The sequence below is a fragment of the Pongo abelii genome, chromosome 15, assembly GCF_028885655.2.
Source record: "Pongo abelii isolate AG06213 chromosome 15, NHGRI_mPonAbe1-v2.0_pri, whole genome shotgun sequence".
In the NCBI taxonomy this organism is placed as follows: domain Eukaryota; kingdom Metazoa; phylum Chordata; class Mammalia; order Primates; family Hominidae; genus Pongo; species Pongo abelii.
Window position 1 is genome coordinate 65,127,093 of NC_072000.2, and position 25,941 is coordinate 65,153,033.

Below are 25,941 nucleotides of genomic sequence, written 5' to 3' on the forward strand. Positions count from 1 at the left end.
AGACTGCTGTGCTAGCAATGAGTGAGGCTCCGTGGGCGTTAAGACCTCCAAGCCAGGCGCGGGATATAATCTCCTGGTGTGCCGTTTGCTAAGACCATTGGAAAAGCGCAGTATTAGGGTGGGAGTGACCCGATTTTCCAGGTGCCATCTGTCACCCCTTTCTTTGACTAGGAAAGGGAATTCCGTGACCCCTTGCGCTTCCCGGGTGAGGCGATGCCTCACCCTGCTTCGGCTCACACTCAGTGTGCTGCACCCACTGTCCTGCACCCACTGTCCAACACTCCCCAGTGAGATGAACCCGGTACCTCAGTTGGAAATGCAGAAATCACCCGTCTTCTGTGTCCGGAAATAACTTTTAATATGTGCAGCTTGAGAGAAAGAATCTTTCAGAAATGAGATATATTAGAGAAACATAATAAAAGAATCCTTGGTGATTTTTTTAAAAAGTAAAAACCATCACTACTGAGAAAAAGACATGTTCTACAAAGACATCTGAAAATCATAGGTATTGTGGCATATGTTTTGGGATGAAAATGAAAGATTTGATGAAAATTACCAAAGATTTTTACATAAAACAGCTGATTAAGCCCAACCATCCTTTTTAGTATTGCCTTTATTTGAGGATGTTAGGGAGAATTTTCTCATTTTCTGTGTAGTTCTGATTGGCCTGGATCATAAGAATTATACTGTACTTAGTTTGTAGTAGTAGAATTAATTTTCTTCTCTTTAGGACCTGACACATAAATAGTTTTGTGTAAAAGTGAACATTGTAATTTCTCTTAACAGCTGTAACATCTTATGAAGATCTTGGACTCTTTGCATTTGGATTACCTGGAAAGGTAATTTTTTTTCCTCCTCATTGTGTCCAAAACCCAAAGTGGCATTTTTCCTTTTGTTTCAAGTTAAAAGAGACAAGTATATGTAAGAGGAAGACATTAGAGGAATAAAAGGAAACTAAAGTGAGAAAAGAGAGAATGATAGGAGCAGGCAGAGAAAGAGAAGTCTTTGTGTCCTTCCTAAAAATGCATCAATACATTTAATTCAATGCTTGAATCTTTCAATATGTTTCATCCTAATAAAGTAGCACAATGACTTAAATGACTTTAAAAGAGTAACGACGACCTGTTTTAAGTTGTATTAATTTTGATTATGTACTCATATGAGTAAACCCTCATAAAGACAAGAAAAGAAAAGCAACATTGAATTCAAATTGTAGCATGGCTGTTTACAAAACCAGTAATCAGAAGATCATATCACTTAAGAATTGAACATTGCTAAAAGATTATCTAGCTATCCTCTCATTTATAGGTGAGGAAATTAAGGACCAGAGAAATTAAGGGACCTATTTGTCAACTATTATATAAAGCCAGTACCACATCCTAGAACTCTAGATCTACTGCTTTTCTTACTCAGAATAAGAGAAATAACAGCAGTATTTATGGGGCACTCACTTGCAATAGGGATACTACACTAGTTTAATAGGTAGAGAAAAATAATTGTCTTCCACCAGTAGTCAGGAGTTGAACGTTACTGTTAGTGCTGTAGTATATATGTTTTTTAATTTCTGAAGAGCTACTATACTTCTAAAATTCATGTTCATTTTGGCTCCAAACAGGAATTCTTTTGTTTGTAAATCTGTTTGTGTTTTTATGTTTTCGATTGACAAATAAAAATTGTGTATATTTATTATGGACAACATGTCATTTTGAAATATGTAAACATTGTAGAATGGCTAAATTGACCTAATTAATGTTTGCATTACTTCACATACTTACCATTTTTTGTTTTATTTTTATTCTAAAAGGATACTCTATCTGTAACTGGCTAAACTAACTTCTGAAAGTGAGTCTGGAGGAAATATATATAGCTATGCAATGGAAAGAAAACCTGTATTTACATTCCAGTTTACTTTGGTGGAGTTTTTTGTTTTTGTTTTTTTCAGACAGAGTTTCGCTCTTGTTGCACAGGCTGGAGTGAAATGGCATGATCTCAGCTCACCACAACCTCCGCCTCCCTGGTTCAAGCGATTCTCCTGCCTCAGCCTCCTGAGTAGCTGGGATTACAGGCATGTGTCACCAAGCCTGGCTAATTTTGTATTTTTAGTAGAGACAGGTTTCTCCATGTTGGTCAGGCTGGTCTGGACCTCCCGACCTCAGGTAATCCACCTGCCTTGGCCTCCCAAAGTGCTGGGATTACAGCGTGAGCCACCGCCCGGCCCTAACTTTGTTTTTAAAGTACAAAAAGGAATGCTTAAATCATATACTATATAGCATCATGGCTTGGACCTTAGTAACCTGAAACTTAAACAAAACAGAATATGTTACTTGAGGGTAAAAGGTTTTGTTAATCTTCCTTAGTATCAATGTTTCTGTTCTAGAGGATTAGGATGTTTGGTGTAGCCAGGGATCAGTTTCCTCCATCTAGTTTAAACAAAGAAGAAAATATTTTTTGTATGAGAAAATTCCACAATTAATATAACATAACCTATAAACATAACTAAGTAGCATCACTGACATCACTGTCATTTCATGTTCATATTTCCTGCATTGCTTGTATAGCAGCAAAGTTTAAAGAATAGGGACTGCTGAGAGTCTTCTTTTCCTAAAACTCTTAGAGTAGTTGTGTTGTCATTTTAATACATGCACCAAAAAAGTTCATAGTAGGCAGGCACACTAGACAAAGCATACTCTGAATGAGGAGTTGTTGTTTGGTTGCTTGTTTAAATTTTCTCCCCACTTCCACAGTTGGGTTGAAACTTAACCATTTCCTTCTATCCAGATATTGTATGGTTATAATATGGGATAATATGATAAAGAAATTTTTTGAAATGTTTTGAACTTGTTAAAGAAGATTTATTTAAATGTCTATAAATTGGTATTTATTCACCAGACAAATATTTATTGATCAAATACTTTGTACCATGTACTGTGCTAGGCATTAAAAACATAAGTAGGTAGGCAGTGGGTAGATAGATAGATATTCTAGCTTTCAAGATACTAAATGCTTAAATTCAGCCAAAGAATGAAAGAATACTCATCAATAAGTTAATATTACTGTTTTTTGCAATATATTAATTGAAAATAAAACCAAATTTCATGTATACCTACTACTGACAGTAGGTATCATTTGTACTGAAGATAGTATACACAAGTTCAAAATAGTCTTTTCACAAATAACTTCGACATTTTGGAACTAAGTTTTACATAGGCTGAAATGCAGAATTTTTTCTGGAGAGCATTCAAGTGGCAATCACCACATCTCCAAGGTCACTTTGCCAGATTTTCATATCATTAGCCCTCCTCTGCAAACCTCAGGGCTCCTAGATCCTAATAACTTAGATTGTTTTCAGGGTAGGCAAATGCTGTGCCACTGATAGGATTCCTAACAAAGATGGGGATGAAAGATTGTCTGTTCCCAATTCATGTAGAACTGAATGATGCTAGACAGCTAGTCAGCTCCAGGCATACGTTGGGGTTCCGATCCATTAAGACTTGAGTGATTGAAAGGCCCACATGGAAGCACAGTGTTTTACTGTTTCCTCTAAGTATATATGATTACCTTGAGTTCCCCAGGAATCTCATCAAAGATGATAAGCTAACAAGCCTGCAGACTGAATTTAGTCTTCAGGCACATTTTGTAGGGCTCAAATATTTTTTATTCTTAACTGATTACCAACTAAGCATCATTAAAGTATGAAAAAATTTAATTTCTGACTTTCTTGGAAAAATCAGAAGATCCGGCTACATTGGATCCACATTCTCACATATTATCAACTGGCCAGAGCTGAGTAGCACCTGCCCCATTGAAGGGGGAGGAATTCTCCAATATCCTACAGTTCTTGCCAACTCCCATTGTCTTATACTCAGCTTAATTCACATTATTGAGTTTGGAACATTTTGTCTATATTTTCAGGGTTTGAGAATAATTGGGCTCTAGACTTTATTAATCTCTGGGACTGGGATGCTCAAAGTCTTGGTATATGCCAAGCTGATATAGTCAGAAAACTTACATCATTTCCTTTTAGGCAATATAGCATTGGCATAGCACACCCAGCCTGTCTTTTTCTACTTATTTAAGCAGTGTGATAAAACCAGCAAGAAGGGAATGAGACACCACTCCCACACTTTTAATTTTTATACTTGATAATCATTGATTACTAGCTTTTAACACTTTTAACTATTTAAAAGTGACTGCCAAGAAAAATTTCAAAAACTTCTTTATAGTAACTATGGAACTATTAAAGAAATACTTTTTAATGTGATGATTATTAATTTTATGTATGTCAAATGACTGGCAAATTTCTTTTTAGTTTCTCCTCACTTACAACTTCTGCATCTGCTTTTTTAGTAATAGTTAGTGGATTTTAATAAAATACTGATCCTTTTATATTATTTCCCCTTCTATCTTCTGAATATTTTTGTTCTTTTACAGTTGCTGGTGGCAGGCACCATAATAATTCAGAATATTGGAGGTAAGCAATTGAAAGTGCACTGTTTATGCATAAATGTGATGGCAATAATGTCCTTTGAATTGTTATCTTACTACAGATCTAGCTGGGAACTTCTGTAGACATAGCTATCTTCAGAAGCCTGTGTGTTGGCCTCTTTACTCTTTTTTTTTTTTTTTTTGGTATCCTTTTTAGCAGCACTTGTGACAGTAGCTCCTAAATTCAGTTCCAGCTAAACCCTGATTGCAGTAGTGTTATTAGGTCTGCAACACACCTCTAAAACATTGGCTTTCTGTGATTCTGAAGGTAGGATACAGTCTGGAAAAGCTATCCTGGTGATTTTAATATATTTTCCCTCTACTTTTGTTCTAATCACCCTATTGGCAGATACTACTTTAGAGGGATTAGTGTTCTGTGGGCTGTGAACAATCAAGTATGGACAACAGTGTGCTCTTGTAACCAAGAATTTAAAATGACCAAGTGGTTTAAAACATAAATAAATCTGAGATAAATAAGCATTCTCACATTTATCCTGTATCTTGTTCCTATTAATAACCAATTCTAGAAATGATCTCAATATTGAGAACTCTGTAGTAATAAAACTACTGTTAATTATAGACAGTTACTGAGTAAATGTATTAAACATTTAAATCCAAAATATGGGTATCGTGTGTGTATATGTTGTAAAGAACTTGCGTAGTGCTGAACAATATCTTAGTTTTCTTTTATCGTTGACTGGAGTGCTAAATAAATGCTCTTAAAAGAAAATACACAGAAAAGGTTGACATGCACTTTGGATCTTATACAGGATTGTATAGTCAGAGGACATTTTAATCTTATTTTTTACATGTAACAGTTTAATTCAAAGATGACAGTTTTAATAAACTTCAGCTCTCATAATCAAGAGGTCTGAGCTATATCACTTTAAGTATTGTTCAATCAAATTCCATCTTTAATAGGTTTTTTTGGTTAAGCAAAAATTAACATTCCACCAGTGAATTGTGCTGCCATTGTTTTGGAATCCTGTTTTAATTCTTTGAATTTTCATGAAAGAATATGAATAAAAAGATTGCTTTCTTGCATGCCATACCAAATAATTTTCTCCTAACACACACTACTTCACACTTCACAGTAGAAAGTCAAGAAAACCAGTCTCTTCATTTATGAATTTATTATAGTCATTCATTTTAAGATCTATTTTAGAATAATTTATTTAGCAAATAAGTATTGCTTAACTGCGCACTGATAATGTTTCTGAATGTGATGTATATTTTTATATTTTTAATCCCTCTTTATCCTCTCTGTGTAGGTTCTAAGAACTATCACATATTGTTTAGGTTAGATTGAACCATTGTTTAACAGTTCATGTAGACTGTTCAGTTCAGCAATTTAGATCCAAATTTGTGACCCTGGCACAAGGCCCACTGTTGTATTCTTTGTCCCTTTCACCTTGATTCCTTCCTTGTTCTCTAATCTTGTTTATAACTGTTAATGGAGATGGCTATACTGTAGCACTTGCTGCCACTAGATTTAACTTTTCTGTATGTATGCTCCTGTACCCCACTATATTGTTAAGTTCCTTTAGCTCAAAAGTATGCCTCATTTCTCTTTGTACTCCCAGCACCTAGTGTAATACCTGGGAATTGATAAACTTGTTGAGCAGAATAGAGCTGAAATGATTTGTATGATCTCTTTCTAAGTACCTTAAATATTCTAGATATATTTATCAGGAAGAGAAAAGGGAAATGCTAGACTGGCGTCTAGCTTCAGGTATTTGAAAGACTGAACATGAAATATAAAGAAGACACTAGACTAATTCAAGCATTGTTCCAGAGGGCAGAACTGGTGCTAACATATAGAAATCTACAGAGAAGCTGTTTTGGGTTTTCTCATTCGGAGTACCCTTGTAACTAAGCCGTGTGATAATGAGGATGGCCTACATCCCTTTGAAAATGCTCCTTAGCCCTGAAAACAGTCAAACAGAGCTGGTTGGTCAGTTGCCAGAATTCTAGAAAGGATTCTTGCATTTGGAGGTGGATAAATCATGAGTTTTCCCAACTCTTAATTTTGTTGGTTTGCTTGCTTGCTTATTTTATAACTTTTTTTTAAAAAGGTGATTTAGAGTGGTCACAGCAGTTTTTAATGTCCCTTAAATTTAGAAAAGCTGGTAATGCTTATTTAGTTTTTAGAATGATATCCTCATGATTTTCTTCACATTGGTTAAAAGTGTATTAAGTGCCCAGTCAGTAATAACCAAATACATATTTTCAGAGTTTTTTCTGTCTTTTTTCGTAGCCAGATGTACATAAACCATTTCTTTATTATAATAGAATTGGAAGCTTGCTCTTGTGAGCAGAACACTAGATTGGAAGTCAGATACCTTGAATTCTATCTACTCCAGTCTCTACCATTGGGTAGCCATATGTCTTGTGGAAATCCCTCACTGTCACTGTCTTGGCTTCAGTTCCCTCTTTGTTAAATTGTTGGACGGTAGAGTGGGAAGCAGGGAGTTTAAGGTCTCTTCTTACCCCAAAATTTGAATTCAAATTTGTCACATTGGGAGGCACATTAATTATTTTAAGGTATTAACATATTTTAATGCAGGAAAGTTCAATGAGAGGGTTATACTTGGTTCAAAAGATGATTTGGCCCTTTCTTAGGTATCTTTAACAAATCAATAACTATTGCCCTAAAAGCATTCATGGATGCTATTTTTTGTCACTAAGAAAAAGGGAACTTCAGTTCTTAGGACTACCCTTTAGAACTTCCTCTTAGGTTAAAGTCTAGGAACCCTAGCCTTAAAAAGTAGTTTCTTGATTGATATATACAGAATCTGTGGAACTTCTAGTCCATGTATGCTTGCAAATAACATACTTATTTGGGAGGATATTTAATATACTGTGTCATTATATTAAATAAGTATATATATATACAGTTTTATTATAATAAATAAGTCAATCATACAATGACCAATGTTACTTCATTAAAATGGATTTTGATTATTTTCTTTATTAATTGGAAATACATTGGATATTTAAAAGATTATATTAAATGTAAATCAGATTGAATTTTTATACATCTTAAGTGCCTGTCTGCAAATAATGTAGTTCAGATAACTTTTTTTTAAAAGAATGTTTGTTAGTATAAATTATCTGAGTTTTGCAGTGGTTGTTTACATTAAAACTGAAAAATAATGTAATAGATTCTATTTAGGTCAAGCACTCTACTAGATACTTTAATTATAACAACTCTTTAATATAGATATTATCTTCATTTTATAGAGAAGAGATCAGTGTGCAGTGGAGATAAGTAGCTTGCTCACATTTATCCCATAATGAAGCCTGGATTCAAACCTTGCTCAGTTGGCCTTTATTCTTTCTGCTATGATATAGTAAATGTTTGAAAAATGTGAAAAGATTAAATGTTGAAGATTTTCTAACTTCTTGGGGACAGGACCTATGTGTTTTTATTTGTTTTGCTAACTTTACCTACTTTCTGAGAAGAGCTCAATAAGTAATATTTGTTGAATGAATTAGAAAGTTTTTAAAGTCTGCTTAAAAGCCTAAGATTTTGCCTCAAAGAGACAATTGAATATACTATGTAAGTGATAAAAAAAGAGACTTGAAAGACCATAGAATAACTTCTAGTTTAGAATTATATAAAAATTTTAAAGTTCAAAATATTGGGGAGAGTTAGATCTCATTTATGTAAAATAGGTTAACAATATATTGAAAATTTATAGCACTAAATGCCCACAAGAGAAAGCAGGAAAGATCCAAAATTGACACCCTAACATCACAATTAAAACAACTAGAAAAGCAAGAGCAAACACATTCAAAAGCTAGCAGAAGGCAAGAAATAACTAAAATCAGAGCAGAACTGAAGGAAATAGACACAAAAAAAACCCTTCAAAAAATTAATGAATCCCGGAGCTGGTTTTTTGAAAGCATCAACAAAATTGATAGACCGCTAGCAAGACTAATAAAGAAAAAGAGAAAGAAGAATCAAATAGACCCAATAAAAAATGATAAAGGGGATATCACCACCGATCCCACAGAAATACAAACTACCATCAGAGAATACTACAAACACCTCTACGCAAATAAACTAGAAAATCTAGAAGAAATAGATAAATTCCTCCACACATATACTCTCCCAAGACTAAACCAGGAAGAAGTTGAATCTTTGAATAGACCAATAACAGGTTCTGAAATTGTGGCAATAATCAATAGCTTACTAACCAAAAAGAGTCCAGGACCAGATGGATTCACAGCCGAATTCTACCAGAGGTAGAAGGAGGAACTGATACCATTCCTTCTGAAACTATTCCAATCAATAGAAAAAGAGGGAATCTTCCCTAACTCATTTTATGAGGCCAGCATCATCCTGATACCAAAGCCGGGCAGAGACACAACCAAAAAAGAGAATTTTAGACCAATATCCTTGATGAACATTGATGCAAAAATCCTCAATAAAATACTGGCAAACCGAATCCAGCAGCACATCAAAAAGCTTATCCACCATGATCAAGTGGGCTTCATCCCTGGGATGCAAGGCTGGTTCAATATACGCAAATCAATAAATATAATCCAGCATATAAACAGAACCAATGACAAAAACCACATGATTATCTCAATAGATGCAGAAAAGGCCTTTGGCAAAATTCAACAACCTTCATGGTAAAAACTCTCAATAAATTAGGTGTTGATGGGACATATCTCAAAATAATAAGAGCTATCTATGACAAACCCACAGCCAATATCATACTGAATGGGCAAAAACTGGAAGCATTCCCTTTGAAAACTGGCACAAGACAGGGATGCTGTCTTTCACCACTCTTATTCAACATAGTGTTGGAAGTTCTGGCCAGGGCAATCAGGCAGGAGAAGGAAATAAAAGGTATTCAATTAGGAAAAGAGGAAATCAAATTGTCCCTGTTTGCAGATGACATGATTGTATATCTAGAAAACCCCATTGTCTCAGCCCAAAATCTCCTTAAGCTGATAAGCGACTTCAGCAAAGTCTCAGGATACAAAATCAATGTGCAAAAATCACAAGCATTCTTATACACCAATAACAGACAGAGAGCCAAATCATGAGTGAACTCCCATTCACAATTGCTTCAAAGAGAATAAAATACTTAGGAATCCAACTTACAAGGGACGTGAAGGACCTCTTCAAGGAGAACTAGAAACCACTGCTCAATGAAATAAAAGAGGATACAACAAATGGAAGAACATTCCGTGCTCATGGGTAGGAAGAATCAATATCGTGAAAATGGCCATACTGCCCAAGGTAATTTATAGATTCAATGCCATCCCCATCAAGCTACCAATGACTTTCTTCACAGAATTGGAAAAAACTACTTTAAAGTTCATATGGAACTGAAAAAGAACCCGCATTGCCAAGTCAATCCTAAGCCAAAAGAACAAAGCTGGAGGCATCACGCTACCTGACTTCAAACTATACTACAAGGCTACAGTAACCAAAACAGCATGGTAGTGGTACCAAAACAGAGATATAGATCAATGGAACAGAACAGAACCCTCAGAAATAACGCCGCATATCTACAACTATCTGATCTTTGACAAACCTGACAAAAACAAGAAATGGGGAAAGGATTCCCTATTTAATAAATGGTGCTGGGAAAACTGGCTAGCCATATGTAGAAAGCTGAAACTGGATCCCTTCCTTACACCTTATACAAAAATTAATTCAAGATGGATTAAAGACTTAAACATTAGACCTAAAACCATAAAAACCCTAGAAGAAAACCTAGGCATTACCATTCAGGACATAGGCATGGGCAAGGACTTCATGTCTAAAACACCAAAAGCAATGGCAACAAAAGCCAAAATTGACAAATGGGATCTAATTAAACTAAAGAGCTTCTGCACAGCAAAAGAAACTACCATCAGAGTGAACAGGCAACCTACAGACTAGGAGAAAATTTTCACAACCTACTCATCTGACAAAGGAATAATATCCAGAATCTACAATGAACTCCAACAAATTTACAAGAAAAAAACAAACAACCCCGTCAAAAAGTGGGCAAAGGATATGAACAGACACTTCTCAAAAGAAGACATTTATGCAGCCAACAGACACATGAAAAAATGCTCATCATCACTGGCCATCAGAGAAATGCAAATCAAAACCACAATGAGATACCATCTCACCCCAGTTAGAATGGCAATCATTAAAAAGTCAGGAAACAACAGGTGCTGGAGAGGATGTGGAAAAATAGGAACACTTTTACACTGTTGGTGGGACTGTAAACTAGTTCAACCATTGTGGAAGTCAGTGTGGCAATTCCTCGGGGATCTAGAACTAGAAATACCATTTGACCCAGCCATCTCATTACTGGGTATATACCCAAAGGACTATAAATCATGCTGCTATAAAGACACACGCACACGTGTGTTTACTGCGGTACTATTCACAATAGCAAAGACTTGGAACCAACCCAAATGTCCATCAATGATAGACTGGATTAAGAAAATGTGGCATATATACACCATGGAATATTATGCAGCCATAAAAAATGATGAGTTCATGTCCTTTGTAGGGACATGGATGAAATTGGAAATCATCATTCTCAGTAAACTATCACAAGGACAAAAAACCAAGCACCGCATGTTCTCACTCATAGATGGGAATTGAACAATGAGAACACATGGACACAGGAAGGGGAACATCACACTCTGGGGACTGTTGTGGGGTGGGGGGAGGGGGAAGGGATAGCATTAGGAGATATAACTAATGCTAAATGACGAGTTAATGGGTGCAGCACACCAGCATGGCACATGTATACATATGTAACTAACCTGCACATTGTGCACATGTACCCTAAAACTTAAAGTATAAAAAATATATATATATTGAAATAGGCTGGGTGTGGAGGCCCATGCCTGTAAGCCTAGCACTTTGGGAGGCCAAAGTGGGAGGATTGCCTGAGCTCAGGAGTTTGAGACCAGCCTGGGCAACATGGTGAAACCCAGTCTCTACTAAAAATACAAAAAATTAGCCAGGCTTGGGGTTGTATGCCTGTAAGTCCCAGCTACTCAGGTGGCTGAGGCAGGAAAATCGTTTAAACCCGGTAGACGGAGGTTGCAGTGAGCCAAGATCTCTTCACTGAACTCCAACCTGGGCAACTGTCTCAAAAAAAAAATAATAATAATAATAATTATATATGTATATATATGCACACATATGTAAAATATCTATTATTTTCAGGTTAAGAAAATCATATCTTAATGTTTCTTAACTCTCTTATTCTTTGTAACATTTAAATACTTCTCAGTTTTCATGAGATACAATTCCTGTGGTGAATCCATGAAAACAATTGAAATGGAAGGCCTTTAAAAGCAAAATGACCACGAATTGCCCTTGATCAATATTTATTTCATGTGTCTTTCACCAAAGACCCAGTTTATTTCCCACATTTCCGTATTCCATAAATCAGGTTAATGTGCTCGTTTATTTACGTCCCTAGTACTTAGCACATAGTATACATTTAGTAAATAACATTTATTTTAGGAAGAAAGAAAGGAATAAGAGGGGAGAGAGGGAAAAGCTAGCGATCTGGCTTAGTACTCCTTCAAGAGCAAAAAGAGAGTTGATTGACCAGGAAGAGGAAACCCCAGTATATGGAAGTGAGCATATAGTTTTTAGGAAAGCGTCTACTGTTAGAACTTCACAGAAAATCGTTTTTCTCCCCCAAGATTAATCAGGCACCAAGTATTAGTCACAAGGCTCTAGTGTGGTCTGACAAATTGATTGAAAAAATCTACTGACTTCAAATAAAATCTCTAAATTTTATAATGGAAAAAAATGCAACACAGTAAATTTAACACTCTTATTCTAAGGTTATAGAAATCCTTGGCTTTGGAAATTTGAGAACCATATAGTAAATTACTACTTAAAAGCAATTCCTGATATCCTCCCAATACTAATGAATAACAGGCTCAACATTGGCTAGAGCCAGAGGTAACCCTCTGCAGCCCATTTCCTCAGGTGCTGGAGTAGCATTTGTTGAGAGCCACTGCTACTGGGACCCAAAGTCAGAAAAGAGGTGTCTGGAAGTTTTAACATTTAATGCTGTTACAGGGGACAATTCTGGCTTAGAGAGTTTGAATTTGGTGGCCTAACTAAAGATAAAAGATTAATAACTGTAGTAGAAAATAAGTATAAGGTAGTTTTCACATAGTTCCTGTAACAGTGTTGTATTATGTGATTCTTTTCTTAAAAACTAAGGTAAGTAGTTGGTTTCACATTCATTTGAACTCCTGAAGTAAACCATTCAGTAGGCTAGAATATCACTAGAAATCAAACACTACATCCCAATCATCTTCTTAGTCAATCCAGAAAAAGTCTTATTAACTCTTACAAGCGCATGATAACAGTGAAGTCAATTGATGTTATTTCTGGTTTCACAACTTGCCCAATTCAAAATGTGGAAAGATGAGTAGCTCCTAGGAGGATGTTATATTCTTATTTTGTTCTTATAAATATGAAGGATTACTATGAATAGCATATGCTTTCCTCAGTTCTTTAAAGCCCTAGTTCTTTAAAGGAGATTAAAAATTTAATCTTTACTATGTATTGTGAAAGGAAAACCATAAACATTAGTAGTCTTACTGAAACCTCCTGAAATTGCTAGAATGACCCAGATGTTTCAGTCTGGCACAGAATCCATACACTTTACTCTTGCAGCCTTTATTAACACCTCAGTTTGGTAATCTATGGACTCGGGTAACCCCATTTCTAAATCTCATAAAGAGAAAGGTATAAATAAGATCATTTTCAGTTGAGAATTATAAAAATCTCAAATTCTCAGTATTTGAAAAATTCACAATATTAGATGCTAGAAACTACTTGGATTTACTTTCTTCCTGTATATTCATTCATGCATTTTATTTATTTACTTTTTGGTAGGCTAGTAAAGTACTAAGAGTTTCAGATACACTAGTTTGTATTGTCTCTTGGGAAACTAGGATTGGGCTCGCAGATACATCGCCATCTGCTGGTCAGTTTATCTGTGGTGAAACTGCAGCTTTCTTGAGACTGTTGTCTAGAAATTCTAGAAAGCACTGCCTTAGAATAGGAGAGGTACAGGAAATTTGGAGAGTCTTTTTCACAGGCACTTCATTTGACAACATTTACTGGTAGTGTATCTTTTTTAAGATTTTGAAAATATTTTTCTTAGTAATTTCTATTGAAAATTTTGAAATTTTCAGAACAGTAGATATTTTGGTCATTTTTTATTCAAATTTAAGATCCTGAAAATGATAAGACAAAGATATACATTTTTTTCTAGGGTCATGGGGGAGCATTTTCCCCCATATATTTTGATTTTCATTTATGCATGTGTTCTGTACTATTTGAATGCGTATAGAACTTCAGTGGCATTTAGGTATTTTGTGGGACCACCAGATTAATAAGACACATTGAATAGAATAAACCAGTTAGTATCCATGACTAAAAACATGTTTGAAATAAAATTGAATCTCTCTGAGACAGAAAGGCAAACTTATTTTTTCCCCGTAGTACATCCGTTTGTTTAGGGCTGAGTAATCCTTTAAGAATTGCTGAACTTCCCCCAAGTGCTGAAAACCTAATTCTGTTTTAAAAATAGCTGTAAGTAATTCTATCCTCATACATGTATTTTACGTGTTTAATAAAAAAGATTCTTATCTTCATAAACTGTAATGATGTCTTAGGCCCAAACTCCAATTAGGGTTGGTTTGTTTTTTTAAGTTTGTATGCTTAATAACGACAACTTGGGAAGCATTTTCAGAGTGCTGGGAAAAATAACCCATAAGAATACAGTATTTGGAAGCACAGAGACTGATTTTTATTTTTTAGATTTCAGTGGAGTGTTAATATTCCAAATATGTGAGAATAGGAAACTTCCTCTTCAGAACTACAATCACAGCCGTAAATACAGTAGAGTCATAGCAGTAGATGCAATAGAATCTCATCATGAAACTCCATGAATTTTGAACTAATCACGTCACCAAAGCGGCTACAATACTGAAAAATGAAATACATTGAAAATATATCTCAAGATGAAATGAAAATTCTAAGTGTTACTAAAGCTTCTGACTAATGTTCTCTGTGATAGAGATTCATTTCCTTTAAAGTCAACTGTTAATCTCAGCATTCAAAAGTAGTTTGTTTAAATACTGATTTAAAAAAGAAAAATAATTCTGAAGAGTGGTCCTTCTGGTAGACTTTCCTTATTTGTCTTTGTTTTGTTGGTTTACTTTTTCACTTTGCTCCTGCACTTTCTCATGGCATACTAGTTAATAGAATGAGTTTCTCAACCCAGGCTGGCTGTTTGTACCATCACTAACTTGGGCAAGTTACTTCTTTGTGCCTCCTTATATTCTGTGAAATAAATAATATGTACCTCACAGGTTTGTGTAAAGATTAAGTAAGGAGATAACTTGCGTAGAATACTACCAAGCATACAATAGGCATCTAAAAAACAAAGATGTTAGCTGTTTTCATGGATCTCCGCTCAGAGTCCCTTCCCTGTTTCTCTGTTTCTAACATCTCTCCTCTCAACCTCCCAGGCCCAATTCATGTATTTCACTTTATAATTAGATCAACAGATATTAACACCTTGCAACTTGCTATTACCTAATCAGATTTTACCCCATTTTAGTCACTTTTTAATATTACTGTTGCTTCTCCATGTTTTTTTATAGAGTGCTTTCAACTTCTGTGTTTTCAGTTGACTGATGTTTTATTTTTTCCCAGAGAAGTTTCTATTAAATGAGTTCTATTAGTTATGTTTAAAATTAAGTAGAAAAGAATACCTATTTAGTTAATGTGGTAAAACTAAATGATTTATAATGGCTGAATACCTGACATCAAGGTATATCTTCTGGCACTGATTTTGGCTTTGGTGGTTTGGGGCCACTTAACTATATGCATGGCTCTTGTGGATGACCCAGTTGCAGCTATTAATTTAGAGTAGAACATGGTGTGTCTTGTTTTAGGAATCTATACCAGGTATCCATGTGACCCAAAATCATTTACAAATTTTTGCTTGTGACTGGTCTGTAAGATAAGTGCTTAAACACTTTCTTATGCCATTTATAAAAGACATGAGACAAAAACTGTGGCAGACAGCTATTTGATCTAGTAAACCTTTTAGTTAAAAACAAAGGCAATATGAGTGTTCCTATCAATAGTATATCTTTAAAACTTTGCCAGTTCATTTTATTGAGCTGATTGTTCTTTTGTATGAATTTAATTAAGATATATTTCCTAACTTAGTGTGTATTTCGTAATCTTTTTGTTTCTTTTCTGTATTACATATAATGTGTTAAAGTGCTAGTTCTTACATGAAAGTTTACTTGTGATTAAGAAAAAAATAATTTTCGTAGTGAATAGAATGGTGGTGGTCTTTGTTTTACTGGCTTAATCCGTGTGGGTTTTCCCCTATAGTAAGTTCTGTGGTTGTGTAGCTCTTAAAATATATACTAACATTCTCTAGAAAAGAAGCAATGTTTTGCATGTTTTATTATATTTGTATCTTGTATGTGAGGTCTTCTTTGAGAGAGAAACACATGTTTGGTGAGTTCATAATTCTTAAAATATACATGATTCTTCAGACTGGAATCTAATGAAATAGTACTCCCATTTGAAAACCAAAGAATTAAGGGTACAACAAAGGATAAAAGTGATCAGGTGATTAGCCAGGGGCTAATAGAAATTCTGGAAAGAATGACAGATATTATATTAGGAAGAAATAAGATCTCATATTCACTGAAGCTTTCTACAGCTAAAGGTCCAAAAGAAATAATAGAAAATTACTGAAAGAGATGAATGTCTGAAACTGTAGAAATACATGTGGTGTTGGATTAATCTAAGCAAGAAAGAAAGATGGGCAGATAATAAATTACATTTTATAGAAGTCTCCTTTCCTTGTTTTCAAAGTATTTTGTCTTTTTTCTTTTCTGTCTCTCTCACAAGATATATTTAAGTAAGTCTAGGCCGGTTTCAGAAAATTCAATTCACCATTTTTATCTTTGCAACATATGTGTAGAGTTCTTTGGAATCGGTAAAATATAAAAACTCCAAATCCTTGAAGGGAGAAGGTTAGTCTAAACCTTCCTTCTGTTCTATGCCAAATTGATAGCATTTTTCCTTATGAGAATATGAACAATACCGAACACATTTTCACATACAATCAGTTGTAATACCCCATAACTAAAAGATTTTGCAGAAATGTCTCAGTGGATTTTAGTCAACCCACTGAGACATAGCTATACTTCTGCTAGGGAAAAAGAAATCGTTGTAAACTGAAAAAATATGTGTATGTATATTTTCATCACAGAGAAGTGATTATTTAACTGTTCTAAATTTTACTTTGACATAAATACATGTTATTTTACTAAAAAAAAATTGAGTGTGTGTGTATGTGTGTCTATAGTATTATCTATCTCCATACAGATTTACATACAAACTAGCATGTATCCTTTTTTTCAAGTTAAATGGTCACATAGCATTGTAATCATGAAGTTCAGCTCCTTTCAAATAATGTTGATTGAGAAATATACATTCTTCTTAAACTATCTGAGCCTTTTAATCAGTTTTTCCCCAGATTTTTGCCATTGAAACTTCGCATTCATTTTTGTTTTTAGCTTTTGTAAGTTTTGTAAGGACAAGGTGAAATGTTTCCTTATATATAAATAAGTAATAAAATTAATGTGCACACAAAGTATACTCTTTATTCTTTTTTTTGAGACGGAATTTTGCTCTTTCACCCAGCTGGAGTGCAGTGGTGCAGTCTCGGCTCACTGCAACCTCTGCCTTCCAGTTTCAAGCAATTCTCCTGCCTCAGCCTCCCAGGTTAGCTAGTATTGCAGGCACCCGCCACCATGCCTGGCTAATTTTTGTATTTTTAGTAGAGACAGAATTTCACCATGTTGGCCAGGCTGGTCTCGAACTCCTGACCTCGTGATCCACCCGCCTTGGCCTCCCAAACGCTCTTTATTCTTCATGGGCGTTTCCTTTTTGGCCCCGACACATACACACAAACATAATCTCTGGGGGAAAGAGAATCTTTCTCTGTTAAATTGAAGTTCTGACTACAAATCATCTGAGTTTCTACATATTTAAGCTTAAACTCAAGTATTTACATATGAATGAGTTCTGTATTCTGTAACCATATTAAAACTTTTCCTAGTATTTTTATAGAATTTGTTTTTATAGCTACATCAGAATTAGGATCATTATTAAAGTGCTATAAAAGGTAGTTATTTATCGGACTCTGTTAGATTAAATGTGAGAAATAATGCTAGCTTCAGGTTATGATTACATAATATAGATGAACCCTGTTAATAAAATGGAATAAAAGTTGGAAGTTTTCTCTTTTTAATATACTTAATTGTTTCTATTGAACTTTCTCTAATCTTTTTAGAGACTAATTTTAAATATAATTCATTATGTATTCTTTTTTATTCTATAATTATATGTGTTCATAATGCAGGGGTGGGTAGTAGAGGGAAAGAAAGGGACAGAGGGAATGAGACTTCTCTGTTGTGGGGAGGCATCTTTCTCTAGTAAGAAGGAACAAATAATCCAGTTACTAGCCATACCTGTTAAACTTCTGTGTCTATGTCTGTTGTTGCTAAACTAACCTCTAATGCCTTAGACGGGGTGATAACATATAAGAGAGTTTTTGTAAAACTTCGTACAAAATTTCATTTAAAAGTAGCCTGTAATCAAGACTGTTTCTCTTACCTAGTTTGCTTTGGACTTGAAATGTAAACAAAAGATACTTAATGAACTTAACAATTGTTATTCTTCTCTACAGTTACTTATCTGTGTGTGTGTGTGTGTGTGTGTATGTATCTTTGGTATAGTGTGTTATATGTTAATCTTCCATATGTTGTCATAGCTCTAATGGACATCTGTTTTCCTAGATGGATTACTGTTTAAATGGTTAAAAATCATAGAATTCTAATAGGAACACTTTTTATTCTTTTGCAGCTATGTCATCTTATCTTTTAATTATTAAAACAGAGCTTCCTGCTGCTATTGCAGAATTTTTGACTGGAGACTATAGTAGGTAAGAAAGAGTATTTTACATTGTGTCCATTCATGTATTAATTCGATAAATATTTGTCTAGCTGTAAATGGCAATACTTGTAGTGGCAAGTAAAATAAATGTAGTCCTTGCCCTCAAGACAGTTATAAATTAGGCAGAAGTGAAGCAGTAATAGAATAGAAACTACTCAGCCAATGTTTGATTACCCATATGAAAGCGCTGTTCTGTGAACCATATGAAGCACCAGATATAATCCTTGCATTCCTTGGGGGTGTGAGATAGGCTAAGACAGGTCTGAGATTGAGATGCTCTTAAGGAGGAGTAAAGGGTAAATTTCTGGGGATATGCAAGACTGGGGTTGGGGATGGGAGAAGGTTAAATATATTGACAGTATGGGTCTTAAAGGAGGGGAGTGAATGATATTGCTGTCATTTCTCAGCAAATCATAGTGATAAAAAATGTGGCAGTTACAACTATACCTGTTTGAAATTCCTATTATATACCATGGCAAAAAAATAAATTATTTGCAAGGACTTAATTGTTTCATTTCTTGTTTTTGAACAATATTATAAACAATACTAAACTACATTGTATCTCTTTTATCTTTCTTTATTTAAAAAAATGCATCTTACATTTTTGACTCACCTCTTTATAGGGAAAAAACAAAATTAATTTTACTTTTCTTTTCACTGTGTAGAACAAGAACATTCTAGAAAAATGAACTTGAAAAGACAGAATAAATCATTTTAATTGCCATCAAGTTATTTCGCATAGTTAAGTTTCAAACCACAGTACAAAACCTGTCAGACTTTTAGATTTGAATACTGGGTTGTTCTGCTTCAATAATTGAACTTGTTCTGGAATGCAAGGAAAGGTTTCAAAAATTAGTTTTTAGCTTTTACAATTCAGCTTCCATTAAAGAATTCTACTTAGACAACTGCAAATACATATTTGTAAGAAAAGTGTGGTATACTTTAGATCTGAATAGAAACCATCAAGAAAATGTAGTTAAAAAAAGACAAGTAGAAGTCCTAAATGATTTCTCTTCATCAGAAGATATTGTTCCTTTGTATGATACTTTACAGTTAATGAGGTTTCCACATGCATTATCACATCTGATACTCACAACTACCTTATTTTATCTACAGCTTTATCTAGTTACATTTTGATTTTATGCTTAGGTTGATAAACAATTCCTATAAGAAATAGCTGTGTGAAATTCATTTTTGTATTTGCTGTAAAAAACATTGAGGGCACCTTCTGTTACTCAAATTCTATGTGAGAAATTTATATTTTAGGGTTAAGAACTCAAGGCAATATAAGGTAGAATAAAGAGGGCTAGACTAAGAGTAAGGAGATTGTGTTCTATCCATTTAATATTCAATAATCTCAGGAACTTAATTTAACTTCTTTTGACTGTATAAAGTACATGGAGCCTTAGGTTTTTTTATGTGATGTAATGGGGGTACCAATATTGCCTTCTTAATAAAGTTGCTGGGACGATCAAGTAAGATACATATACACATGCTAATAGCATGTGTATAAACAAGCATGTGTGTACACAAACTTATAGCACAGTGTAATTGTGGAGAATTAAGGAATTCTAATAATTACTATATTAAAGGTGGTGTTTCCCTTTTTGCCCTGACTGCCAGGAAGCTCAGAGTCAAATGTGACACATTTGAATTAATATAACTGTGTTAATTCCAACAGTTGTCACATGTGTTTTCTTTTTTCTTGGTCCTGAATTTGGTGGCTCCTATTTATATTATTTTATTGTCATATGTCGGTGGAAAGAGGAGGGATTATAAATATATGTAATATTTTAGAAATAATTAAAGTAGTATGTGGCAGAACTGGTATTGAAATTTAGGTCTTCTTTCTCTAAAAGTGATATTTTTACCATAGCTTCATTTTAAATAATTGGCAAATGATTTACATTGTTGCATTGATTTTTTTTTTTAAATAAAAATTAAAATGAACTTCCATCTCACTCATATTAATAGAAAATTGATTAAAATGTTATTTTTACATGTTAGAAATAGATTTTTAAAATCATATACTTCAAAATACTGTGGTCAGTTTGCATTATCTCTGTTATATTTTAAAATTGTATGTCTTTTTAACAACCTTATCTTGTTTTAAATGTAATATATATTCATTTATTTTGGCTAATTGTATTAACTTATTTGAATGCAGATAAATCATTAGTCTTGAAAGCTTGATGCTAGAAAATAAGTAAGAAACAAATATTATGATAATTGACTTTACTATCCATAAAGGACAGTTTTTTTCTAGATAGACTTACATGGCAGTATTTCTTCTATGAGATCAACATGATATTGATAAGCTTTTATTTTAGGGTTTGATTTACAATAAATTTTAATTAAGATCTTTCAGGTATGCTAATTTTCTGGGTTATCTGCGAGCTTGGTGTACCTTTGAAATATAAATCTTTATAAAGATATCAGAATGAAACTGTGCTCATAATATTCTAATAGAAGTCAGAAGCTGTAATACTTATACTGAACTTTCATGATATATCTATATATTTCATAGAATAACTTACATTTTTAAAATCTGTGGCTGTTAAAGTTGGAAGCTGTCTGTTAACATTTAATGATCTTGTCAGGGGAATATGATTGACACAATTAAGTTGTCTTGCATTTTAGTTACATAATTGATATGGGATGTGTGTAAGATCCTAATTCAGAACATATGATACTCTTTTTCCATTCCTTTCGAGAATGAAATTAAAGCGACTTATAAATAAATCTGGTTTTCATTAAAATATGGAAAAAAACATCTGCATGCCAAAGTATTTGCAATACAGCTAAGGATTTATACTCTATATTTCATACTTGGAACATTTTTATCATACAAGATTAAATCCACAGATCAAACAAGTTCTCTAGGAAGTATAAAGGTTTTTACTCTAATTCTTTTGGCTTAAAGAGAATGTATATTTAGATCACAGTAGGAAAACAGGAGTTCTGTTAGATCATTCTTTATTCCCCCCTTAGGAAAAAATTAAAGTTAGTACATTTTTCTAAAATGCTTATTTACAAAATAAATGTATTTAATATGTACTTTTTGAGATTTCTTTTTACTAGTTTGTTTTTCTCAGGCAGTAGTTTTATTTTGTAAGTTTAATAATTTCTGTTCTTTGGAAAATATCCATTGAGAAACACAATTCATTTGTCTGTGACACACACGTGAAATCTAAACTAATTTTACTGTGCTTTACTGTGTTGCCTTTATTGTTAATGAATGATAAAGAAAAGCACTGTGTTAAAATTGGCTTTATTAAGATGAATTGTTAAGGATAAGAAATGATTAACGATAACCAGTAGCCAAGACAAGGATAGAGAAATTACATTTTACAGTATATTTTTATATTAAGAATTTAAAGTTCCATCCTATGAAAAGGAGAATACAAAGCATGATCTTGAAATAAATGAGGTAGTATCTGAAAGTATTTCCATTGCTACTGTCACTAAGATCATCATCTTCCTTTTGCTGATTTTACAGACATATAAAATGAAGTTGTTGAGCCAGATGATCTCTAAGGTCTCTTCCAGCTCTAACATTCCATAACTGTGATTCTGAGTTACTGCTGGGAGGAGGTAAAGTTGTCTTCAGTCCCACAGTTCAGTGCTTTGGTCAGTTATATGACTTTTATGGACATAAATGAATTGTGATCTGAAATAGTATAAAGTAACTGGTGTACAGAATTTCAAAAAGTGTTCCTTTATTCCTATGCAAGAGAAAAGAGTCCTGGTCCTGGGGATTAAATGCTCCCTTTTGCACAACTTTAGCTTCATGACATTTTTTTTTTCTTTTAAAGAGTGAAATTGGCTTATAATAATTTTTTGTTTTATTATGGTAAGAACAGTTGACATGAAATCTGCACTCTCAACAGATTTTCAGGTGTATAATGCAGTATTGTTATCTACGAGGGACAGCAAAACTAACAGATGGAATCTACTTTGGTACTCCTTTGGGCATTTTTCCTCCTGGCACTGCAACTGTCTGGGTCTAATATTGGGTCCCAGAAGGAAACACATTTCAGACATAGAGCCCTGGGCCTTTTGCCAGCTTCAGAAATTCGGTTGCCAGGTGTTCCTCAATGAAAGATCTTTTGAAGTTTCTGTTTTGATTCTTACTCAAGAGTGACTAGAAGATAAACATGTTGAGCATCATTTTTGTATTATTGATATGTGTACTCTTTTAGTACTTCCTGCATACCAGGAATTGAGGGGCATGTGCAAATGGAGAGAGCAAAGCTTCAGGTCCACTAAAGCTGTAAATACTTATGCATAGGTTATAGTTTCTGGCATATGTATTTCCTAATGACATAAATTAGGGTGGAGAAGGGAAAAGTGTCATCATGGTGCTGTTTTTGCAGCTGCTCCTTCTCTTGTTCTGTTAAAGAGGAAGTTGTCAGCACCCAACAGTAACAAATTAAGTTCATGTTAGAAGCCACTGGTTGAAATCCATGTAGAAGACCTTTGCCTAATTTAACATGGCAGTGGGAGACTGGTATCTGGTAGAGAATGAAAGAGGATGCATTATTGCAAAGTGGGAATTTTGAGATTATCTACCAAACAATTTGAAAAAGTCCCTATTGGTCTTTGATGCCCCGAGCTCCCATTTTTGCATAAGTTTTACTTTGTTACTATAGTGCGTGTGTATGTATGTGTATACACTTAAGTGTAAATATCTGACAGCTACGATAAAGAAAATTTAGAAAAAAAAGCAAAGAAAAATCATGCATAACATCTCTAACCTAGTCACTGTCCTTTTAATTCTTTTGAACTTTTCCCAAAAGCTTTCAAAACTATAGTTAATAATTATATTTATATCATCATCATTTTCCATTTTATTCATTGTGTTTTTTCTTAAAGCCACGTAACGTTCCATGTATGCTGTTCTAAATATTTTCAAATGTTGGGTATATAGAGTTTTCCTCCAGCTTCTCAATATTATAATAATGTATTCAACAGCTTCATGTACATAGAATTTTGTCTATTTTATTTTCTTAGAGTAGGTTGCCACTACATTTTTATTGCTCTTGCTACATATAATCATTGTTTTTCCAAGAGAGATGGTACTAATTGGCAAGATCACTAGCAATGTATGAAGTCCAATTGTGCCACATCCTTGAATATTTTTGTTTACTAATTTTGCTAGATTAATTGCAACAGTCCCATTATTTCTTTAATTAGCACCAGTGATTGGATTTTCTTCATGTGTATTTACTAGTTGTGTTTCTTTCAAGAATTGTTTCTCCTTTACATACAAATCTATTGAGGTCTTGGGAATTAACTTTAACTTTTAAAAATGTCTACATATGTATCTCACGTATTGCTCATATTGCTATCACATAAAAATATCTACTTTTTGGTATTTTAAGTATATCCTTCTGGCTTTATATGTGCATCCAGTTTTGTTTTTTTCAATGAACAAATACAAAATCACGTTAACCTACCTTTTTCTCATTCTGTATTCTAATGCCTTTATATGAAAATTTTAATATTTTACAATTGGTGATTAATGCCCTTTCCTGAAATTTGGAAAAATGTATATAGAAAACTATAAAGAAGAAAAATGACCTATTATTTTATCACCCAGAGATAATGGCTATCAATATATTTTAGTTCCTTTCCATTTTTAATGCATCTATGTTTTTCCTCAAAATTATCATGCTATATGCACACAAATATATGATATTTACTGAATATTCAGTATATTGTTATTTCAAAATTATCGTGGTCTTGGAGGTTTGTTTTCAGTTTTTATTATTTTAAATGTTTTCGGTAAACATCTTTTTATAAAAGTCTTTGTTCTTCAGGAACAGAAAACCAAACACCACATGTTCTCACTCATAAGTGAGAGTTGAGCAATGAGAGCACATGAACACAGGGAGGGGAACATCACAGACTGGGGCCTGTCGGTGGGTGGGGGTCAAGGGGAGGGGAAGCATTAGGACAAATACCTAATGCATGCAGGGCTTAAAACCTAGATGACGGGTTGATAGGTACAGCATACCACCACAGCACATGTATACCTACGTAACAAGCCTGCACATTCTGCACATGTTCCCCGGAACTTAAATAAAATAAAAATTTACAAAAAGTCTTTGTTCGTATTATTTTTAATAGTCTTCTATAAGTGTTTTCAAGTATATAATTATTTGAAAATTCTTTATATCTATTGCCAAATTGCTTTCCAGAAAGATAATTTATATAATTTGCATTTTCACCAGCTTTTTACATGCCTCATCACTCCTCACTAATGTTGACTATTATCTTATTCTTAAATATTTATTAATTTGGTAGTTGGAAATGGCATCTCTTTGTTTTTATTCATTTCTAAATGTAAATTCATTAATAAGAAAAATAGGATCCCACAAGAACATTTTAATGAAAGGAAGTAGGCTTTTCCTAATGGCTGGTTGTAATGGTTATAACTCTGTGTGTGCGTGTGTGTGTGTGTGTGTGTGTGTGTGTGTGTGTCAGAACAAACACTGGAGTCCCGTGCCTAAAGTAGAACTTTTTTTATAATAGATATTGGTATCTTGATGGACAAACACTACTAATAATCATATGTGTTGGCATTGTGTTCCCTCTTGCACTTCTTCCCAAAATAGGTAAGTCTTTATAGAGCACATTATTTGTTTAGAAAAAGGAAAGAAGGGAGGGAGGGAAAGAGAGACAAATATTAAGGGGCTTTAAAATTTCACAGTACCACATTTTTGGCAGAAGGATGGTGGTTGTGAATAATTTTAAACTTGGCCTTATTTTAGGTTGTTCAGTCTTCAGTCCTGCCTAGTTAACCTATTACTTGGTGTGCAGTAGTATTTTGTCTGCCCCACTAAAATAAAATCTTTACAGCGCAACATTAAAGAGCAGCCTTTCCTTACAGTGTACCATTAGTGGTAAGCCAGTTCCAATTCTGCTGTACAGAGCTACATAAATGATCTGTGACAGATAGTTGGAATGTTGTTATTCTGAGCCCTAAGCCCCAGATACCAACCACTGTAATAGAAAACATGCCTAAGATGTAAAGCTTTAGTTGTATGTTAAAATCACTTTCCTTATAAATTGCTTTTTATTTTACTGTTATTTTACAGGCTTTCTTGGCTACACAAGTAGTTTATCATTTTTCTTTATGATGTTCTTTGCTCTTGTGGTAAGTTTAAAATATAATACATTGCTTATCTCCTCACTAAAATTGGACTCATTGTGTTAATGTCTTTTTTACTTTTAACTGTTTCGTGTTGGGAAGGGTATCTCATTTCATTGTGTTATTAAAAGCACTTTTGTTCCATTAAATTATTTCCTTCATTGTATCTATTTTGAAGAGGCTTAGCTAGAACAGCGTTTCAAATTCAGCATTTCTTGTGGTTAACTAGAGAGGAGAG

The 25,941-nt window shown here is 33.9% G+C and overlaps 1 protein-coding gene across 4 annotated transcripts in view; it reads left to right on the forward strand.

The window, feature by feature from the left end:
• SLC38A6 (solute carrier family 38 member 6) overlaps nt 1-25,941 on the forward strand; it is a 96,513-nt gene that overhangs the window by 31,206 nt on the left and 39,366 nt on the right. For all 4 annotated transcript variants that reach the window (XM_024231378.3, XM_024231377.3, XM_054530713.2 and 1 more), the window contains exons 4-8: nt 787-839; nt 4,432-4,471; nt 18,458-18,536; nt 25,085-25,167; nt 25,651-25,709. In XM_024231378.3, coding sequence (XP_024087146.2) covers nt 787-839; nt 4,432-4,471; nt 18,458-18,536; nt 25,085-25,167; nt 25,651-25,709 — 314 coding nt within the window. The remainder of the gene's footprint in view (nt 1-786; nt 840-4,431; nt 4,472-18,457; nt 18,537-25,084; nt 25,168-25,650; nt 25,710-25,941) is intronic.